This window comes from Ursus maritimus, unplaced genomic scaffold (genome assembly GCF_017311325.1).
Source record: "Ursus maritimus isolate PB19 unplaced genomic scaffold, ASM1731132v1 scaffold_5, whole genome shotgun sequence".
NCBI lineage: Eukaryota > Metazoa > Chordata > Mammalia > Carnivora > Ursidae > Ursus > Ursus maritimus.
Genome location: NW_024426663.1, coordinates 30,227,889 through 30,250,290, shown reverse-complemented (window position 1 = coordinate 30,250,290; position 22,402 = coordinate 30,227,889). Strand labels below are relative to the sequence as shown.

Here is a 22,402-nt window from a genome sequence, read left to right as displayed (position 1 = left end):
AGTGGGAGATGATTGAGATACATGAGCGTGGAGAAGCTTGTTCTTTCTGGAAAGAGTGAGAAGTAGAACTCACCTGGTGTCCTCCTCTGCTATAGAATGATCCAATCTGGTGGGTGACCAAAAAAAGGAAAATACAAACCAAGTTCAGTTTTTCCCAATATTCAGACAATGCGTTTGGGGGGAAAGATGAAAGTGGTAGCGCATCAGGGGAGCTGGCAAGGACCGAGGGAGTGAGTGGGACTGACATTTAGCCCCTCTCCCCTGGGGAGCTGCTGCAGAACCTACTGGAAAGCACCCCATCACCCCAGCAGGAGCCCTGGGGCTGGGGAGAGAGACTCCAGAGACAACTCAGTGTAAAGCTTAACACCCCCCGATGCAGATACGTGAGGAACAGATGGGAAGCAGTCCTAGAACAAGAGAAGGGCTGGATGAGAGGGGTGCGGGAGAGGGGATGGGCGGATGAGACCAGATTGAAACTCTCTTCTCCACATAGTAACAGTGTGTGGATCAAGGCAGTAGAGTCAGCCTTTCAAAATAGAAAAGAAAAGATTCCCCCTGAAGAGTTGCAAAGCTCTCGGGTTTATGATTTTCTTTTCTTAGAAATTTCCACAGTAAATACAAGGACTAGAAATTCTCTCTCCCAGCTTCCTGTCTGTGTTTCCCGGTTGTTGTTCCTCTGAGTGTCCTGTTACTGACTTCATCGTGAGTTAGGACAGTGGCTAAATGCTCGGTGGCTGGGGCAACTGTCCTCATTCAGTCTGTTTGTGATTCTCGGAGGTATGTGCAGGTTTCGGGCTTTTCTGCTGCTTTCTTCTTATACTAATAGAAATGGGAGCAAGACATTAGGACCCAAAGCAAAGATGCTGACCACAAGAAGTGAACTGTGCAGTAACTGTCTTTGTCTGAGGCGCCCCAAAGCAAGTGGTGTTTGAATCTCTGAGGTCCTTTCACGTTCTGGGCGAGATTATTCTAAAGCCCATGCTCCTTATCCTGGCTTACTAAACCCTTCCGATCTGGCTTCTTACCTGCCTCTCTACCCTCACCTCACATCATTTTCCCCTGAGCTCCAGTCACCTGGCCCCTCTCTGGGGGTGGGTGTGCAGTCAGGGATACCAAGCTGTTCTGTCCCTCTGCCCAGGTCCTCGTGGTGTGGTTGGCTCCTTGTCATCTTTCTCAACCCTGTTCAGATGTTACCTCCTCAGTGAGGCTGTTCTGATCTCTTCTCCAAAGGACCCTCCACCAAACACTCTTGGTCCTATTTCTTGGTTTATTTTCATTGCACTTCTAGTATCAGAATTATCTGGTTTATGTGGTTGATCATAAAGTGTCTGCTGTGGACTAAGTGTGTGCCTCCCCCATTCATGTGTTGAAGCCCCACCTCCCAGTGGGATGATATTTAGAGGTGGGGCCCTTGGGGGGCAGTTAGGTCATGAAGGTGGAGCCCTCATGATGGGATTAGTGCTCTTACAAAAAGAGACAGGAAAGAAGCGATTCTCTCTCTCTCTCTGCTGAGGACCTAGCAAGAAGGTGGCTGTCTATAAACCAGAAAAAGGGCTCTCACCAGAGCCCAACCTTGCTGCGAGCCTGATCTCAGACTTCCAGCTTCCAGAATTGCGAAATAAATGTCTGTTGTTTAAGGCCCTCTGTCTATGGTATTTATCACTGCAGCCTGACTAAGAGAGTCTGTCCTCACCAGACTGAGGTCCAGGAGAGTGGACCTGAGTTGGCCTTGTTTACTGCTCTTTTCCTCAGCATCTAGAATGATACCTAGTAGATAGTACGTGTTCAAAATGATTTACTGAATGCATTGTGAATGGTGAGGAGTTCCAAGTCTCAAAAGGTCAGGCTGCCCCATCCTTCTCTCTTTACATGTTTTTTATTTATTTATTTATTTATTTATTTATTTATTTGAGATTTTATTTATTTATTTGACAGAGAGACAGCCAGCAAGAGAGGGAACACAGGCAGGGGAGTGGGAGAGGAAGAAGCAGGCTCCCAGCGGAGGAGCCTGATGTGGGGCTCGATCCCAGAACGGTGGGATCACGCCCTGAGCCGAAGGCAGACACTTAACGACTGAGCCACCCAGGCGCCCCTCTTTACATGTTTTTAAAAAGATTTTATTTGTTTATTTGCCAGAGAGAGAGAGAGCACAAGCAGGGGAGCGGCAGGCAGAAGGAGAAGCAGGCTCCCCATGGAGCGGGAACGCCATGTGGGACTCGATCCCAGGACCATGGGATCATAACCCAAGCCTAAGGCAGATGCTTAACCTACTGAGCCACCCAGGCGCCCCTTCCCTTGACATTTAAATCCCTTCCTGGTAACAAGCTAGGCCTCCGTAGCCACTCTCAGACAAGTAGCCTGCGTTGCCAGGTCATTCACCTCAAGGGCTCGGGCAAGTTCATGGCCCCCCTGGGTGGTGGCTCAGGCTCCTGAAGAGAACTGTTGGAAAATTATACAAGGAAACCCAAAGGGCATTTGGAGAAGGAAGAAATGAGATAAGGATTTGAATTTTAACCTATGAAGTGGCAGGTGTACAAAGGGGGGATCCAGGGAGATGAGGACTGACATTTGTGATGGTCAGGCCTTGTCCCTGCATTGTGCCCGTGTCATGACACCGAATCTACTCATCAGGCCTGTGCGGTGAGGATTAGTACTATTGTACAGATGTGCAAACCGAGGCTCAGAACAGTAAAGCACCTTTCTCAGGGTCATAGGTAGCTGATATGGTGAGGCCAGGGTTCAGGCTGAGCTCTGCTGACGCCAAGCCTCTCTCTGTGTATGTGTGTGTGTGTGTGTGTGTGTGTGTGTGTGTTCCCCATCCCACACCCTTGGCCTCTCTGGTCGAGGACAGGGCGGAGAAGGCGGGGCGCTGACATGCCTCGGCTGTTAGAACACGCATGGGAGCACAGAGGGAGGACCGCGTCCTGCGCTCCCATCTCCAAAGACCTCAAGCATCCTTTAGAAGCACCTGAGTCAGAACCGCCTCCTCTGTTTTGAAACAAAGGGTCTCATTCACTGTCATTTTTACACAATAGAGACCTCTATAAATTAGAGCTTTTTGGTCTTTCATTTGCAAAGGAAACAAGGACTGTAACTGCGTAATCTCCTCAGTGCGGAGGAGGAGGACGTGTAAGCCACAAAGGATGCCTGAAGTTTCCAAACCTGCTTACTTCCCGAGCAGTCTTTACTGGGCAGAATTACATGTGAGTGGTGGTGTGCCTGCGGCTCCGGAGCCCATTTTGAAAATGAGATAATGCGTCTTCAGGGCGCGGGAGAGAGAATCCTTTGTCCCTCCTGTCGTATTGTATGGAATAACAACAGAGGCTCTACAGAGAAGGGGTGAGGCAGGAGGGGGAAGCCGCTTAGACATGCTGCTCTCCTTCTGAATTCTGGTGCAGAGAGTAGCAAACCGGCAAAGCCACACACAGCTGCCAGTTCCCCTTCCAGAATGATAGGGGATGAGTGAAAAACAAGAGCTCTTTTCATGTCCACGTGGGGTTCTATCATCCGCAACCTCCCAGCGTCACTTACTGGGTTAGAAGCTATTTAGTGTTATACGCAAGTAATGAATCATGGAACTTTACATCAGAAACTAGGGATGTACTGTATGGTGACTAACATAACATAATAAAAAATTATTATTAAAAAAAAAAGCTATTTAGCTCGTTCCGGTGTTTCCTTCGCTCTTGGAGTCTGACCCGCGGTGGAGGAGCTTACCCGTCCGCCTGGCTGATGGACACCCTAGAGAGCAAATTACAGGGCCACGAAGGCGGAATGCAGGCTTCTAGCTAGACAGTGCCCCCAACACGTGCAAACACACAGGGAAGGTTGGTCTTTGAATTATATATTCATCCCGGCTTGTTACATGGGAGGGAGAAAGTACATGCGTAGTGCACTTTTTTTGCTGAAAAAACTTCTTGAGTGAGGCTCGTGTGGGTGTGGGGGGGGGGCCTCTTCACCTGGAAACTTCATTACTAATTCAGGGAAAGAGATGCCAACCTCCTTCTGCTAAAGGAAAGAGGTGCAATGAATAGAAGGCACCAGAAGCTGACGAAAGGGAAGGAAGAAGGCCTGTGTACAGCTTTATGCGAAGAGGCAAATGGTGCTAACAGCATCTGGAGCCTCACACCCTGAGATGTTACTGCGTAAAGCCGCTGCTGGCCTGCTCTTTCTGTAACAGGGCAAGGCACTTGCAGTCAAGACACACCTGCTGCTTCTGCCCAGAGGAGTTCTTCATTTGTAAATCAGAGAAATCCGAAAGCTAGAGAAGACCCAGCAAGCTCCCAATCCAGGGTTTCCTAAATTCTCCTGTAGAGCAGAGTCATGTGTGAAGTCCGGCCTGGACGCTGCCAGCCTTTTCAGAGCAGTGGTGGGACTCTCTTTGTTGCTGAGCAAGCTCCTTTCTTATTCCTCTGCTTCAGCAGGTCTGGCGAGTGTGTGAGTGCAAGTCTGAATTTTACGAAGGAGGAAGTGGGGGTCCGCACATGACACACCCAAGGGCACAGCAGAGCCAGGCCCGAACTGGGCTGGGAAGCACAGTAGATCCTAGTCTCACCTGATTTCCATAGTAAGCAGGCACAGATCTCACCGTGTGGGTTTTGGGCTACAGAGCCGAAGATGCGGTTGTGTAGGGCAGGAGGCAATTGGGATTAACCCCCCTGTTCAGTCTGTAGCAGGAAGTTCTTTCCCAAGCTCCTGACCGAAAACAGCTCTGAGGATTCCTGAGTAGTCCGTCAGCTAAGGCAGCTCATAGCTCTGGTGAATACAGCAGATCTCTGTTCTATTGATCGCTCGGTCTGACTCACCACTGATAGTTTTAAGCAATTGTCAGAGGTACGCTTCGGGGGAGGGGGGATCTAGGGAGAAGAAGAGTGTGTGTGCTCCTACAGTTTCCGGATACGCTGCCCATCTGGGGGATGGTTCAGGAGTCCACTAGAGGAGACTTTTTTCTTTTTTTAAGATGTTATTTATTTATTTGTCAGAGAGCACGCACAAGCAGGGGGAGCGGCAGGCAGAGGGAGAAGCAGGCTCCCTGATGAGCAGGGAGCCCAATGGGGGACTTGATCCCAGGCCCCTGGGATCATGACCAGAGCTGAAGGCAGATGCTTAACCGACTGAGCCACCCAGGCGTCCCTAGAGGAGACACTTCTTTAAAAAAATGCAGCATGGCAAGCTTTCTGTGGAAATGGATACCCAGGTTAATTCAGGAGCAGCCTAGAGAGCTAGAAAGGAGTCTGCAAAGTTAAGAGCTCTGTGCTGGAAGTTGTGGAGACAGTGGGATGCTGAGGTCTGCACACTTACGGAAACTGCAAACAAGCAAAGGAAGTCAGATCTGTCCTTAAAGGGGCCCCTTTGGGTCCTTTCAATGATGATTTGTGATCTATGATGGAGATACAGTTGTGGATTCAGTTATATTAGTGTGTTTTCTGCCTAAGCTATTAATTTATGGCAGAGATATTCATTCCTTTTTTTTTTCTTTTTTTGGTATAAACCTATGGTTTCTGCCTTTATCCTAAGTAGAGTCATAAAAGAATCCCCAAACTTACAAAACATAACTGATGTTAACTTGTATTTTTGCACATATGTAATATGCCATTTGTGGTTTTGAGGTGGGGTCAAGAGGCTGTTCTGAAGTCAGCGGGAGTAGGTTCGAAACCTATGAACCCACTGGTAGCAAATAAAGAGTAATCCAAGAGACAGGCAGATCCCAGTTGATGGGGTACTTCTGCTTTTTGCAGGGCCAGTGGCATTTCAGGAGGAGCAATTTGTTCGGGGCCGGAAAGCCCTCCGAACACACACTGATGCCTTAAACTCAAAGTGATTTATTCTCTTTATGGTTAAGTACTCTGAGCTCCTCCTTGGCAATTCAGTGAACTCCTGAGAGAGGAACAGAGTCGTCAGCTACGTGGAGTCTGTGTGTCAGGCAGAGAAAGAGTGGAGACAGGAACCAGCATTTGTTAGATTCTGCTTTGTACCTGGAAGCATTGTAAAGCTTCCAGCTTATTACTTTAGTTGGTCCTCTCAACAGCTCAGCAGAAATAGGGAGGATTATCACCCCTCTAGATATTAGCCCCAGCCACCCGGAGGTGAATAACTGCACAGCCAGGACGTGGTGTGGTTTCAGTCGGCTCAGGAGGCTGTAACAAATAGCCTGGATGGGATGGCTTCAACAGCACACGCTGGTCTCTCACTGTCCTGGAGCTCAGGAAGTCCATGACCAAGGTGGCTGCAGATTCGGTTCCTGAGGCAGGCCTCCGTCCTTATGTCCTCACTGGGCCAGGGAGAGAAAGCACACTCTGGGCTCTCCTCCTCTTCTTATAAGGGCACTAATCCCATCATCCAGACCCCATCCTCATGACCTCACATACACCTCCTCACCCCCCACAGGCCCACCTGCAAATACCATCCCACTGGGGGTTAGGGCTTCAAGGTATGCATTGGGGGGGGGGGGATAAAAGCGTTTAATTCATAGCAGGCATCCTCACTTTCAGCCCCTTTGTGTGGTTGAACCATGGCGTGAATGAAGAAGTGCTGTAGAAAGGACCAGATGGGCAGGGAATCTGACAACACTGGTTTTGGAATTGGGAGACCACCGATTGTGGGAGCCTGGCACCCAAAGGCAAGTGGCAGTCTTGAGAACAAGATGAGATCACTTATAGGGAAAAAAGAAAGTTTCTTTTCTTTCCTGTTTTTTTTTTTTTGTACACCTAAGACACAGTGTATAAAATTTGACACCAGTACGTACACACTCAGATGCACACATACGCACGTGCAGAGACACAGAGAAATAGGGTTGGGGTCTGTAACAGTGGTTTTCTGGGAAAACCCGTTTTCCCATTTCTAGATGGGGAAATTATGAGTTATTTTTTCTTCATTCATTTCATATATATATAATTTATACCCCAAATCCTCCCAGTATCTTTTCACAAGATGTCAGTTGTTTTTCAAAGGTCACTTGTATTGTGTCTGCGTATCTTAAAGCAGCAGGTTGTAAATTCAGGCATTTAATGTTGACTCTTTTTGTTGTTTTTTTTCCCTCACACTGATGTGAGGTTTGTGTTCTTGTTCATCTGGTTTTGTGCAAGACCGACCAGTTCCTTTGATGTCCTACAGGTACAGCCTAGGTGACCTAAGTCAGTTAGGTTGGAGGAAAAGTGTTTCTCTGAGCTTTTCCCCAGGCTTTCAACAATATGAGATTTTTATGCCTTTATAGTGACCAGTTAGGAGTAAAGGTCGTTTATGAAGCTCTCATTAGAAAAATAAAGCCCCGGGGCGCCTGGGTGGCACAGCGGTTAAGCGTCTGCCTTCGGCTCAGGGCGTGATCTCGGCGTTATGGGATCGAGCCCCACATCAGGCTCCTCAGCTATGAGCCTGCTTCTTCCTCTCCCACTCCCCCTGCTTGTGTTCCCTCTCTCGCTGGCTGTCTCTCTGTCAAATAAATAAATAAAATCTTAAAAAAAAAAAAAAAAAGAAAAAGAAAGCCCCACTGAGCTTCCCACTATCCTTGTTCCACAGATGAATGCTTCATTATTACCCTTTTCAAAGAAAAGCCATTTATTTATTCATCAACAGTTTTAAAATAAAAAGGAAATGAAGCTTGATTTTTTTTTTATTGGTGGGGTTTGGGAAATATAAAAAATATAAAAATCAGGAAAAGAAAAGCCTTTAATGATTCTTTGTAATATTTAAGACTTAAACAAAGCAGCTCCTTACCAGTGGGAGCTAAAACTAATTAGAAATCAAAATTATATTTGCTTCATCAATATTAAATCCAAGAGAAAACAAAGAGGTGTTTTTGCAATCAAATTTAATTTAGTGTAATAATCTTAGTTCCTGCTATTTGCAACCGTGGGAGTTTTCTTTAAAAGAATGTTTATAGATATGTTTTGTAAAGAGTCAACAATTTGCTAAGTTTTGTGTAGAACTGAGGTGGTTCAAAGGAGGGAGAATAGAGGGCATCAGCACAGAGAGAGGAGGTGAGATCCAAGCAGTTGCTCAAGACCTGTGTCGCTGGTGGATGCCTCAGAGAAGCCAGGCAAGAAGCCTGAGGTCAGCTGGGTCCCCAGGGTGTGCCGCCCCCCCCCCCCCGCCATCTTCTTCTCAGCTGTGTTGCTGGGCAGTTTTGCCTCCCTCAAGGGACCACAGGAGATGAGAATGTTATCCTAGTGGTGTGTTCTCCCTCATGGGAGCCGTGGTGCAGGGAGAATCTTCTGGAGTGCCCATCAGCCTCCTCTAGAAGTAGTGGAACAACCTGCGGGGGGTGGGGGGGGGTCCTTCCCCTGGACAGTTTGAAGGCATCTCAGAGCACTGGGAAGTCGCTGATCTGATCAAGCCTGGGCTGCATGAGCGTTGGAACGTAACGACTCACCCTCCAGAACACCCCGTGCAGTGTTGCTGTGGACGGGAATGAGCAGTTGCGTCTTCCTTGGGTGGGACCACCATCTACTGAACTTTGGCTGCACGCCAGACCCGGCGTTAGGCACTTTTCAAATATTGTCTCGCTCAATATTCACAACAACCTAGGGAACAGGAGTTGTTATCCCCATTTTTAAATAATACAACTCATCGATTCTCATTTCTTCATGGCTACATCTTTCTTTTTATTGTGGTAAAATACACATAAAATGAAATCTACCACTTTTAACCATTTTTAAGTGTATGATTCAGTGGTATTACAAACATTCACATTGCTGAGCGACCATCACCACCATCCATTTCCAGAACTTTTTCATCATCCCACGTGGACTCTATACCCATTAAACAAAAACTTCCTTCCCTCCCCTCAACCCCAGTTAACCACTATTCTACTTCCTGTCTCTATGAATTTGCCTATTATAGGTCCCTCATAGAAGTGGAATCGTACAATGCTTGTCTTATGTCTGGCTTATTTCACTTAGCATAGTGTTTTCAAAGGTCATCTATGTTACAGTATCCCCATTTTGTTTTGTTGTTTTTTTATATTCCCCCACCCCCATCCTACTAAATGATCATCTTTGCCATTTTAACAAGCTCCTGAGTTGATTCTTATGGAAAACTAAAGTTTGAGTATTACTTCATGTTTCTTTATTGAAAGTGCCATGCGAAGCGATGGTAGTGGAGAAAACAAATGCCCAGTAACATGGGCAAGGCCAGGTGGTCTCACTAACAGGAAGAAGTGAGTAAACAAGGTTCCAGTTCTCAGAGCCTGTGTATTCAGGTGGCCTCTCCTGGGATGATTTCCACTGTGTCCACCCTGTAGCTCCTTTGCGACCTCATGACTTACCCTTTTATGAGATGAAAAGGTAAATCTTTTATAGTTATGCTATACTTTTCACTCTCATTTTTATGGGTCCTGTCAGCTTGCATTACGTATGAAAAATCACACTAGCTTATTGTTCAGAGCTGTGAAAATGTAGCATCCGATGTGTGGTGTCAGAAAAAAAACATACCGGTGCAGAGAGACGCTGGCAGACCAATGCACAGTGTAACCAGAGGACATGGCACATTTAGTATGGGACTGAGAACTCACCTTCAGGAAGACTTTCACCTTGAAATCTGATGATATGTGGAGCAGATGTTTTAATTTACCTATGATAATTTGCATAATCAATTTAACATGTGGTTTATCAAACCTGCCAAAGAGCAGCTGACAATATGGAATTAATATGATCACTAATTTGACACATCATTGAGATTAATTTGACCCTTCTCGCTCTCAGAATACCCAGAGGTCTTCACGGACAGGCGTGTTGTGCTATGAGATGCTGTATGTGGCAATCTAAAATCCACCGTTTAGCCTCATAAATAAAGCAACTCCTTTGTCAGCATGCCTCATGCTTTTACTCTTTTCCTTTCAAGCTCTCGTCTAAATGGACAAGAAGGCAATGAGTGAATACTGGGGGAGGCAGCCAATTCTGAGTGTTCATGACTTTATGAGAAGTAATTGATTTGTTTCTCCTCCAGGACTATAAATTGTTGTATCTTCTCCCTGCTGTTGGTTTATTCTTGATCCTAGACTCAAAGAGATATTACCCTTAAGACTCCATAGTGAGAGGGCACCTGGGTGGCTCAGTTGGTTAAGCATCTGCCTTTGGCTCAGGTCATGATCCCAGGGTCCTGGGATCCAAACCCACTTTGGGCTCTCTGCTCAGGCTAGAGAAAGCCTAGTGTCAAGGCAAGCAGTGGGGGAAGCTACAGACCAACCCGCTCAAAGGGATTGCTGCTGAAATTGAGCCTGGCGGGTGTGCTGGACGGAGTGGGGAGAAGATGAAGGCACCAAAATAAACACTGCTGAAAGCCTCGGAGAAGCTGCTAGATCTCAAGATGCAGTTTCTCATCATTTCTCAGTCCTTGAGCCTCTTATCCATTCCCCCTCCCCCGCTCCCCAGAAGTTTGAAGGTTTGGGGCGCCTGGGTGGCACAGTGGTTAAGCGTCTGCCTTCGGCTCAGGGCATGATCCTGGCGTTCTGGGATCGAGCCCCACATCAGGCTCCTCAGCTATGAGCCTGCTTCTTCCTCTCCCACTCCCCCTGCTTGTGTTCCCTCTCTTGCTGGCTGTGTCTATCTCTGTCGAATAAATAAAAATAAAATAGTTAAAAAAAAAAAAGTTTGAAGGTTCATTCTCTGCAGAGCGCCTCTGTACTATGGACACCAGCCTCTCGAAATTCTAGCACCATACCAAAACCAGAACAAATGAGCGATCTTTTTGCACACTGAATCCCAAATGCAGAGCCCTTCCAGATTTTTCCATTTGGCTCCAGAACACCAGCACCCAGACTTTACCCTTCTAGGTAAGAGATTGGGAAAAGCTTCCTTACAGACTAAATTTACGCCTGTTCCTGAAGCCTTCAAACTGGAACAGTATAGCACTTAGGGATACAAATCTAGGTGACCCACAACCATAGGGAAGTAAGGGATAAACGCTTGGTCCCTGTGACAGAGAGTAAGGGGGATGCCTCCGGGGTAGAGCCCGGTAGTGTTCTGTTTCTTAAACTGAGTGGTAGGAAGAGGGATGGTAATACAACTTAGTAGTATTCTCATTTAAACTCTGTATGTACACTTAACACACTCTTCTCTGCACCTTACGTATTTTACAATTCAAAAAATGTTGGTGCTATCTCAGAAGGTAGCACTGGGATAGGACTATGAGGGGCACCCCCAGACCTCTTTCCTCCCTGTCTTTCTCCCTTTCTCCTTTTCATTCCTGTTCTGTTTCCTCTGTTCTCTCATCCCCTCTTCCTTTTTCTAATTTGTCTTATTTTTTACTTTAGCTCTCTTAGTTACACCTCAGTAGCCTTCCTTAGGGAACAAAAGTGTCGGTGTCTCTCATGAAGCTTTTAGAAGGTATCGTGCATTTTTTCACCATGATTTTATCCCTCAGTGTTTTTAACTGAGGTGTAATCTATGTGTGATAAAATACACAGATCTTAGCTGTACAATTCCATGAGTTTTGACAAATGTGTATACCATGTGACCCCCATCCCAATCAAGATATAAAGCATTTCCTTCCTCCCAAGAAGTTTCCTTGTGCCCAGTCAATCCCCAACCCCAGAGGCAAACCGTGTTCTGATTTCTATCACCACAAAGTGGTTTTGCCAAGTCTGAGCTCCAGAACATTGCAAACATGCAGCATATACTCTTTTTTCCCCCTATCATTGTAACTTTTTGGGATTCATCCGTGCTGACATATGGATCAGTAGTTCTTTTTTTTTTTTTTATTGCAAAGTACTTTTCCATTACATAAGTACAATTTGTTTGACTTTACATTTTTCCTAATGTCAGTTTTTTAAAAAGCTAATGTTTTCTTTTTAAGTTGGAAATTAGTAGATCTTTATGTCAGCCTTGTATTTACTGAGCTGTGGGCTTGAATAATACCTGGAAAATGTGACATAACCCAGGTCTTCTTTTTTCATTTTTCTTACCCTGGTGCGGTTCTAGTTTTCCAGATGGTTGCGTATTTGGGACAATGACACAGGTAGGGGCGCACTGCTCTGTCTCTACTTTAGGCCATAATAGTTTAATAGCCTGGCGAGAGCCCAGAGGCACTGGTCCTAGGACTTTTGCATTAGTTTCTTTGAGTATGAGCTTTGATCTCTTCACACTGCATTTCGTGAATGGTGAATTTGAGATTACTGGTTTATGATGAAAGGGTATAACTCAGAGCCAGTTGGAAGAGATGCATAGGGCAAGCTATGGGGAAAGGGCGTGGGGCTTCCATGCTCCAGGGACCCAACTGGCGCCAGTCTCTACCTGTCATCAGGGGTTTTTTAGTTTTAATTCAGCTCTTCAGTGGATGTGAAGTGGTATTTCATTGTGGTTTTATTTTGCATTTCCTGCTGACGAGTGATGCCAAGCACCTTCACATGTGCGTATTGGCAATTTATATATTTTCCTTTGTGAGGTGACTATTCAAGGCATTCACCCATTTTATTTTACTTTTTAAAGATTTTATTTGAGAGAGAGAGAGAGCCTGCTTGGGCACACGTGCAGGAGTTGGGGGGGAGGGGAAGGGACAAGCAGACTCTCCACTGAGCAGGGAGCCTCATGTGGGGCTCCATCCCAGGACACCCCCACCCCCCCAAGATCATTACTTGAGCCAAAGTCAGACACATCACGGACTGAGCCATTCAGACAGTCCGGCATTTGCCCATTTTAAAAATAGAATTGTTTTCTTTATATGACTGGTTTGTCAGATATATGAATTCACAGTATTTTCTCCCATTCTGTGGCATGTCTTTTCATTTTCTTAATGGTATCTTTTGATGAGCAGAAAGGTTAATTTTAACAAAGTTCAATTTACCAGTTTGTCTTTTATGGTTCGTGCTTTCTGTCACTAAGAAATATTTGCCCGTCCTGGGATTACAAAGATATTCTCCTATGTTTTCTTCTGTATACTTTATAGTTTTAGCTTTTATGTCAATGTCTGTGATTCATCTCAAATTAATTTTTGTGTATGGTGTAAGGTAGGGATCAAGTTGTGTGTGTGTGTGTTTTCCATACAGATATCCAGTTGTACCAGCACCTCATGCCTTTAAACTGACTGAATGTGCCTACATCCCTTTGCCCATCATACATTAAAGTATTCAATTTTTAAAAAGATTATTTATTTTATTTTAGAGAAAGAGACGACTCACATGAGCGGGGGGAAGGGCAGAGGGCGAGGGAGAGAAGCAGACTCTCTGCTGAGCATGGGGCCTGACCAACCCAGCCTCAGTCCCACGACCCTGAGATCATGACCTGTGCCAAAATCAAGAGTCGGACACTTAACCTGACTTAGCCACCCGGGGGCTCCCAAAAAAGTATTCTAAACCTAAACCTGAAATCTCAGGATTTGTATCTTTGTCTTCCACATCATATTGCCTCCCTAAAGCACAGCCAATAACTTTAAGTGCAAATTAGTATATCCCCCAATTACAAGTGATTTGCTTCTTTAGAATCATATATTTCAAATTTAAAGAGAGAAAAGATTTTGTAAGGAAAAAACTTTTCAGCTTTTCTTTGACTCTGCCCTTCCACTGTTTAAGATGCAGACAAAGTCAGTTGTTGAGTTTCGCGCCTCAGAATTGTGTGTGTGTGTGTGTGTGTGTGGTGAAATACTATGAAATAAAATTGGTACTTAGATCATTTTTTTGGTGTTTTCAAAGTTAGTATATGTCTGGCTTTTTTAGAAAATCAAGTTTACCTAAAATCAAAGGAATAAGAGTTCCAAATGAAGAAAACAGGAAAGTGTTGAAAAACGCAAAGTAGTCAGGGAGTGATGGAAGCGATCAGCAGATGTAAAATTAGGAATGACCTAAGTGAGGGAAGTTGCTGCTGCCTGGTAGAGCTGGAAGCCAGAGCAAAGGAGGCTGAGGGGAAACCAAGGCATGACTAGGTATGAATAGAATAAAGAGTTAATTTTTTAAGAGATTACACTTAGTCGTCATCTCTCCTTAGGGTCCTATTGGCTGCGACGGTTTCTCCGACTTTCCTTGTTTTCGGTGACCCTGTCAGTTGTGAGGAGTACAGATCAGATATATTGTAGGATGCCTGTCTACTGGAATTTGTCTGTTTTACTCGTGATTAGACTGGGTTATGGGTTTATGAGAGGAAGCTCACAGAGGTAAAGGGCCTTTTCATCACATTGTATCAGGGCCATTAAAGGATTTCAGACAAATTTTAAAGCTATCACAGGACCTTAGGGACCCACCAACCTCTGAGGCTAGACATCTCCCCCTGACCCCTTCTCTCCTCTCTCACCCTCCTGTGGCCGCGGAGGCTGGGCGATAGATAACTCCTCTCTCCTCTCGTCCCGAAATGCTGCACCTCCCCCTGCCTTGTATACAGTCCTTTTATTAAACTCCCCAAAAATGACCCATTTGAGACCGCCGTCTGTTTCTTGCTGTGATGCTGACTGTTTACACCCACTTCCTCCTCATCTTAGAGATGAAGGGAATAACTTGTCCAAACTCCCAGTCAGTGATCTGGGACTTGGGACCCTGAATCTAGAGCCCTTTTGTTTCCACTCTATAGCTAACACACATGGAAACCAGAATGAAACCCCTACAGTTCTTGATTACTCCTTTGGGGTATTGTCTCCACAGTGCTGTGCTGGGTCAGAATGGAGCCTCGGGCAAAAGGAAGTATCACTAAGACCAAGGGCGTCTTTATCTAAAGCTTTGACATTTTGTTCATCATGGCTTTAATTTTCATTTTATTATGTATTGCACTGTAAAATTATTTGTCATGATGACCGAGTCTTTGTGCCCCACCTGAGCCCAGCCCTGTCCCTCCAGCTTCCCCTACCTTTCTTACTGCCACACCACACAGCTGTCTGTGGTCCTGCAAAGCCAACTCTCCGACGGCTTCAACCCTCCTCTCTTCCCTTTCCCTGGGGCTTTACCATTTGACTCTCATCACGTGGCTGCTGCCACATTTTTGGATGTGGTCAGCCAATATCGTAGTGGGGACAGTTCTTTAATTTGTAACTTGGTAGGAAGTGTAGAAGCCCCTCCATTCAATTTGCTTTTAGGTACCATCCACGAGTTCCAGGGGTGTGTGCGCGTGTGTGTGCGCGTGTGCGCGTGCTGAGAACAGGACAGGACGAGCCACCCGGCCAGACTTCCAGGGGTTTACATTTAGAGTCAAAGACAGGGATATTAAAAGTTATAATAAAATGTGATAAAGGGTTTTCAGGGTATCCGTACAATACTATGAGTGCAGAGCAACTCAGTCTGTTGCTCACAGTTTGTGGAAGGAAGGAAAGGAAGGAGGGAGGGAGGTGGGTTCGAAGGCAGGGAGGGTTGACAGAGGGGTGAAGCAAGCTGGCCACGGGCAGGGGTCTCACAAAAGTGTGCTAAGAAGGCGCCACAGAGAGCTCACCAGTGCCTAGCTTGCAGCTGACCCTACTGATTTCTGTATTTAGAACATCTCCTCTCACTCCACATAATAGGCAGACTTTTCTCCTTTAGATTTATTTTAAGGCACCAAGAAAAGAGACTTTTTACACTTCATTTCTCTTCCGTCAGAGAAGAGGCTGATGTGACGTGCCCATGCGCGTCACCGCTACCTAATGACAAACATACCAACGGTCCTGGACCCGGCTGTACTTTTCCCTTTGATGCATGCAGTGAGGGATTATTAAATTGCATTTCATTATGATCTATTGGCTAGATGTTAGTCATGGCATATTCTGGAGTAAGCCTGAAGGAAGTTGAGATAACAATGTCACTCCAAAGTCAAGGAAGCCAACGCACAAACACGAACAGTCCCCAGTCTCCTTTGTGCTTATTGGCCTGACGGTATCTTGCTTTGTGCTGTGCCATCTCACTTTGTGCTGCTAGCGTTGTCATTTTTAAAACACAAAATAAAATTTTGGGGGTTAATTTCCAGGGCTGTTGTCTTTAAAGAAAAGTCAATTACCTGGCTGGAGATAGAGAGATCTTTTTCGTCTAGACATTGTTTCTGACTCATGGTGATAATGTGGGCAGATCATTTAATCTCTCATTTTCTCCTATCATCACTGTTTGGCAGCTTTCCTTTGTGTGGGACATATAATATTTAATATCTAAAATAATACACATTGTAGATCATCATTTTACAGATGAGAAAATTTATGATCAAAGAAGTCATTAAACCAGGGTTTTTTGTTTTGTTTTGTTTTTTCAGTCTTTTGAAGATACCTATTATTTTGTGAAGTCAGCATCCCTTCTGGAAACTGCTTCTCCCTTCTCCATCCATATGGCTGTCATGAGAGCAGTTATGTTATGATAGGATCCTATCCGCTGGGCTCTGAGCCTTTTCCCACAAAGTTGTGTGGACTGGAGATGATGAGAACATTGATTCAGGGTATTTTTTTTTTATTTGTCAAATGGTAACATGTAGAGCTTAGAAATGGTCGGTGGCCAGTTTACTGCCACAGACACTGCACATCGGAGGGGAAGGCAGCCTGAGGCAGAGAGACTGGAAGCTAGGAGTTCAAACCCTTGTCTCCAGTTCTCTGCCCATGCAGGGTACAGGATGTCCGTGCGTCCTGATGGTTCCCCTTTTTGCTTAAGTTCAAACTTGGTATCAGTCACTTGCAACCCCCCAAAGTCCTAATCTTTACTCACTGCTGGTCATTTTTATTTTTAATTTTTATTTAAATTCAATTAACATATAATGTATTATTGGTTTCAGAGGTAGAGTTCAGTGATTCATCAGTTGCATGTAACACCCAGTGCTCATTACATCATGTGTCTTCCTTAATGTCCGTCACCCAGTTTCCCCATCCCTCCCACCCCTCTCCGCTCCAGCAACCCTCAGTTTGTTTCCTGTGATTAAGAGACTCTTACGGTTTGTCTCCCTCTCTGATTTCATCTTGTTTTATTTTTTTCCTCTCTTCCCCTCTGATTCTCTGTTTTGTTTCTTAAATTCCACATATCACTGCTGGTCATCTTAAGTAGAACAAAACAAGATAATGGATTTGGGTTGAAAATCACTGACACATGAGGGTTTCATTCAAAGGTTGGTTTATACTAGTTCCCCAAGTGTATTTGCTTAGTTTCTTCCTTCCTGATCTCAAATACATCTGAAAAATAAATCTTATCTATTAAAAGCAGTTGCATTAAAAAATAGCCAAATTTATTCAAATAGCAAGTCATCCTGAATGCAACTAAAAATTAGTTTTTTGTTGTTGTTGGCTAACAATGAGTTTTATTCGGTCATCTTTCTTTCTTTTTTTTTTAAGATTTTATTCATTTATTAGAGAACAAGTGAACGAGAGAGAGAGTACAAGCAGTGGGAGAGGGAGGGGGAGAGAGAGGGAGAGTCCAACATGGGGCTCAATCCCAGGACCCTAAGATCATGACCTGCGCTGAAGGCAGACGCTTAACCGACTGAGCCACCCAGGTGCCCCATGTCATCTTTATTTCTTAAAGAACTCAATCATATGTACCATTTCTCAACTTTTCAACATATCATTCAGGAAAGGGAAAAGGAGGATCTTCTAAAGCATGTATCAGTGGTGTTCTCTGTTAAAGTGATTAACAAAAGAAAAAGTTTACTGCTACAATCAGGGAATACTTAAGGGGGTCTTGGGATTGACCCTAGAATAGAAAGAGATTTGGGATTATGTAATCCCCTGCTTTTCCTGATACCTCAGTGTATAACGTGTTGACGATAAAATAAAATGGGAAGAGGAGCTGAATAGACTCCTCTCCATAAGTTTACACTTGCTGTCACAGTCACACCACAGACCGTGTGGGTGACTACACAGTCCCCTCTGCATACTCAGAAATTGTCTGGGTGAGCCTCTTCAGTCTCAGCACAATTTAAAATCCCGCCCAACTGCCCATGTTCATGAATTGAATATGAATCTATATTGTGTGGCCACCTTGACCTTCAGACTTAACACAGGTGACAGTTTGTTCTGAGGATTTGTGAAAGAAAAAATGTCTTAATCCTACCTAACAAAAAGAACGTCTTAACCCCACCCAGCAGTAGTTTAAGACCTAAAAAGCACTGATCGGGGACTGTATCAACATCAACATTAAAGAGGTTGTCTCAGAAAATATGGAGAGAAAAAAAATGTGTACAGAGAATGGAGGTGAATATGCAGATAATTTCAAACTAGCATGTCTAGGGACTCTGGGTTTACTAAGAATGTATTTCAAAATAACCAATTTGGTTGAATTTGGCTTTGAAATATTAAGCTAGTTTTTTGAATGACTAAATCAGTCCATGAAAACAATTTATCTTCTTTTTTTTTAAGATTTTATTTATTTATTTGACAGAGAGAGAGACAGACAGCGAGAGAGGGAACACAAGCAGGGGGAGCGGGAGAGGAAGAAGCAGGCTCCCAGCGGAGGAGCCTGATGTGGGGCTCGATCTCAGAACGCCGGGATCACGCCCTGAGCCGAAGGCAGCCGCTTAACTGCTGTGCCACCCAGGTGCCCCCAATTTATCTTTTGTTTGCAGATATAGACCTACTTATTTTCCAGAAACTTTTCTTCTGTCTCATCCAAATTACTCTCCCATTGCTTTCACCCATTTTTTATCCTTTTGCTCATAGAGAATGGCTACCTGGCTTCTCTTTTTCCCCTGTTCAGTCTTCTTAATTTCCCCCAATAGGTTCTAGTTTTTATACTTTACTTACTCCCTTTTTTTTTTTTTGAGTAGAGTTGACACATGTTACATTAGTTTCAGGTGTACAACTTAGTGATTTGACAAGTTTATACATTATGCTCTGCTCACCACTGCTATAGCTGTCATCTGTCCTGTTAAATCACTATTACAGTATCATCGAGTGTGTTCATTATGCTCTGCTTTTTATTCCCATGACTTACTCATTCCATAACAGGAATCCCCTTTACCCATTTCACCCAACCCTGCTTCCCTCTGGCAACCATCAGTTCATTCTCTGTATTTTACAGTTCTGATTCTGTTTTTTGTTTGTTGATTGGTTGATTGATTGATTGATTGATGGAACCGTATGGTATTTGTCCTTCTCAGGCTGACTTATTTCATCTAGCATAATACCCTCTAGGTCTATCCATGTCGTATCAGTTGGCACCATCTCATTCCTTTTTATGGCTGTGTAATATTCCATCGTGTATATATACCACATTTCCTTATCTGTTCATCTGTTGATGGACACTTTGGATGCTTCCATGTCTTGGCTATTATATTTAATATTTCAATAAACATGGGGTGCATATATCTTTTCAAGTTAATGTTTTCATTTTCTTCAGGTAAATACCCAATAGTAGAATTATTGGATCATATGGTATTTCTATTTTTAATTTTTTAAAGAACTTCCATACCATTTTTCACAGTGGCTATACCAATTTACATTCCCACCAATAGTGCATGAAGGTTCCTTTTTGTCCATATCCTCTACTTGTTGTTTCTTGTATTCTTGATTTTAACCGTTCCAGTAGGCACGAGGTGCTACCTCATTGGGATTTTGATTTGCACTTCCTTAATGATGAGTGACATTGATCCTCTTCTCATGTATGCATGTTGGACATCTGTATGTCTTTGGAAAAAATGTCTATTCGGCTCCTCTTCCCATTTTATTTTATTTTATTATTTTTTTAAGATTTCATTTTTAAGTCATCTCTACACCCAACATGGTGCTCGAACTTACGACCCCAGGATCCAGAGTTGCATGAGCCAGGCAGGCGTCCTCTGCCCATTTTTTAATCAGATTGTTTGTTTGTTTTGGATTGTTTGGGAGTTTTTTGATGTTGCCTTGTATGAGTTCTTTATATATTTTGGATATTAACCTCCTGTCAGATATCATTTGCAAATATCTTCTCCTGTTGTTACTCTTAATTAAAAAAAAACAAAACAAAAACCAAGAAACAATTTCTACTGGCTTAGTAAATATTTGCTAGGCTGATGAACACAACACATTTTGTGGAAATAAAGTTCATCGATATGTGATAATTTGTGGGTTGTTATATAAAATACAATATTATCTATCTGTTGCTATGTCTGCCCTCATTTATCCCAGCTCTTCCTGCGTGCACTTCTTGAGGAGGAAACATGAATGCATGTTAGCAACATCATTGTTGGGGTGTGTGTGTGTGTGTGCGTGCGTGTGTGTGTGTGTGTGTGTGTGTGAAGGGGCACATTGGAGAAGATCATCTCCATGGTGATGCTACCAAAGCCAGACCCCCAAAGTGGGATAAACAGGAGTCTCCAAGCTGAGTCTGAGCTCAATCCTGGGAGCAAGCCAAGGCTATAGCTAGGTTGACAGAAAAGGAAAATGGGCCCACGGCATGTGGGATGAGTGTGCCTGAGCTTTCTGAGGCACAAACAGGGAGGGAGAGAGGCCTGAAGATGGCCTGGCATGTTCGAGGCCAAGCAAGCTGGTGTTAAACCATTTTTTTTCTACTGTACTATTTCTCTCAGGTTTCTTTATACCCTCTCTGAAATTCAGACGTCTAAACAGTCCCAAGATGGGGAGAAGAACATGGTGGCCAGGATTCATGACCTTTGGGTACCTTTCCCCTTCAGGCTCTCTGGTCTGAGGACTGTTTCCAAAATTGGAGTATGGTAAGAAGGCCTCCCAGTTAAACAACTAAGAGGCAGCCCCTTTAGAGCTCGAACAGTCTTAAATATGAAAATATCAACACCACTAGGTAAATTACTGCTTAATTTTGAGTATTTATAAACCAAAAATACAACCATTTCCTTGAGTGAAAACTTGTATTATGGTCTTGTTATTTGTACTAATTTAATTAAGAAAGCAAGCTAGTATCATGCTTTCTTTCAAGCAGAGAGAGGTAAAACAACATGATGGTTTTAGAATTTTTAGTTGCCTTGCTTAGCACGTAAACTGGAAAGCCAAAAGTTTAGCATCCCCATATTTCCCACAAATTTTGACATAAAGGGGAAGCAACTGTTGTCTATCTAATCAGCAAAGATACTTATTTCTATATCTCTAAGTCATTTGTTTAGCCCTGTACTTTTGCTGATAAGCAGTTATAATAAAGCTTGTGGACACTTCTTTCTACCAGATTATTAAATTAATCTAAGTGTTTGGAGGTGTGAAATAGAATGACTTCATCTCTCACTGGTTCAGATGGATGCCAAGGTCATGGCCGCAGTTAGCTGGCCCAGGAGTGTGTCCTACCATGTATACATTTGGGCTAAATGCCAAAGCTCGGCTAAAATCCAGAAGTTCATAGATGCCTGAGTTAGCTTTCCATTAGAGAAATGCTTACAAGAAACTGGACAAGGATAAAGCAAAGACGAAGGGACTGAAAGAAAGCTTGAGTTGCATCATTGCCATTTTCTGCAAAATCAGACTTCAGCTTCTGTTCAGCTTCTGTTTGGAACTAAAAACACCTCACGTTTCTTCCTGAGAGACATGAGCAATTGCATGAATACTGTATTCTCTGATAGTTTCCAGCATGATTCCATCCAAGGTTCTGTGACAAGCCTGCATGATAAGGTTACATGTGTTTGGGTATTTTATGCATGTGTGTAACTTTGTCATTTTGCTTCTCAACACCAAGAATTCCCTAAATATCCACAGGAGAAGATAATTCAGCATTTGGCAGATCCAGCAAAATGCCCTCCTCTATTCTCTAGTCTTACCTCATTCTCTCTCCCACAGTTTAGTTCAGTAAGTTGTAAGTGCCTGAAATCATTCTTGGTGAATAATGCTGGACCACTCTGAAAATTTGTGGCTGAGAGGGGGACCCTCGTCATCAGCACGCACTTTGTCACTGAGACAGGGTAACCCATGGTTACTGAGCTCAGATCAGTTAAGGGACAGAGAGCCTCCCCTCCTCACTGCTCTATAAAAGAGACCCAGCAAGGGGACCCTACCAGCTTCTAGCTCTCAGCCTGGGCGAAGGTGTGGGAAGCAAAGCCTGAGACCTTCCGAGCCGAGCATAACAGCTGCAGAAGCAAGGCCAGCATGTCTCCTTCTTTCAAACTTCAGTGTCACTTCATTCTGATCTTCCTGATGGCTCTAAGAGGGGAGAACCGGTACCTAGAGGTGAGCGATCTCCAGACTGACCCATCACATCTTCTGTGTGTGTGTCCAGCCTTGGGGGGTGGATAAGCTGCCTCAGCTCTCAGCCTTTGTTGGGGTTAGCTCTTTCTTCCCTATCTTTTGCCCCTTCTTTCTCCTGGTTTCCCCTGGACTGGTCTTCCTCCCGGTCTCTATGTCCTTCCCTGAGCCCCTGGGGATACCCTGGTCTGATGGAAAGGGTCTAAGACCTTTTCTTCTCTGGACGCGGGAGATGTATCCCGTCACTTTATTCTCTCTGCTGCGGGTCAGGGAGAGTGCCCCGCTGCCAGTCCCCTTTCCCACCTCTTGAACTTTTCCCGACTGACTCACTTGCCTTGCCAGCTGCGGGAAGCGGCGGACTACGACCCTTTCCTGCTCTTCGGCGCCAACCTGAAGCGGGAGCTGGCGGGGGAGCCTGTGTACCGCCGCGCTCTGC

At 44.4% G+C, this 22,402-nt stretch overlaps 1 protein-coding gene across 4 annotated transcripts in view; it reads left to right on the top strand.

Moving 5' to 3' along the window:
- Positions 1-22,402, top strand: part of LOC103663859 (corticotropin releasing hormone binding protein) — a 60,177-nt gene that overhangs the window by 25,986 nt on the left and 11,789 nt on the right. For 3 of the 4 annotated variants that reach the window (XM_040622168.1, XM_040622169.1, XM_040622167.1), the window contains 3 exons: positions 20,355-20,498; positions 21,895-21,951; positions 22,309-22,402. In XM_040622168.1, coding sequence (XP_040478102.1) covers positions 20,496-20,498; positions 21,895-21,951; positions 22,309-22,402 — 154 coding nt within the window. In that variant the 5' untranslated portion in view covers positions 20,355-20,495. Of the gene's footprint in view, positions 1-20,354; positions 20,499-21,731; positions 21,952-22,308 lie in introns of those variants that run through there. The other variant, XM_040622166.1, reaches the window with a different exon arrangement.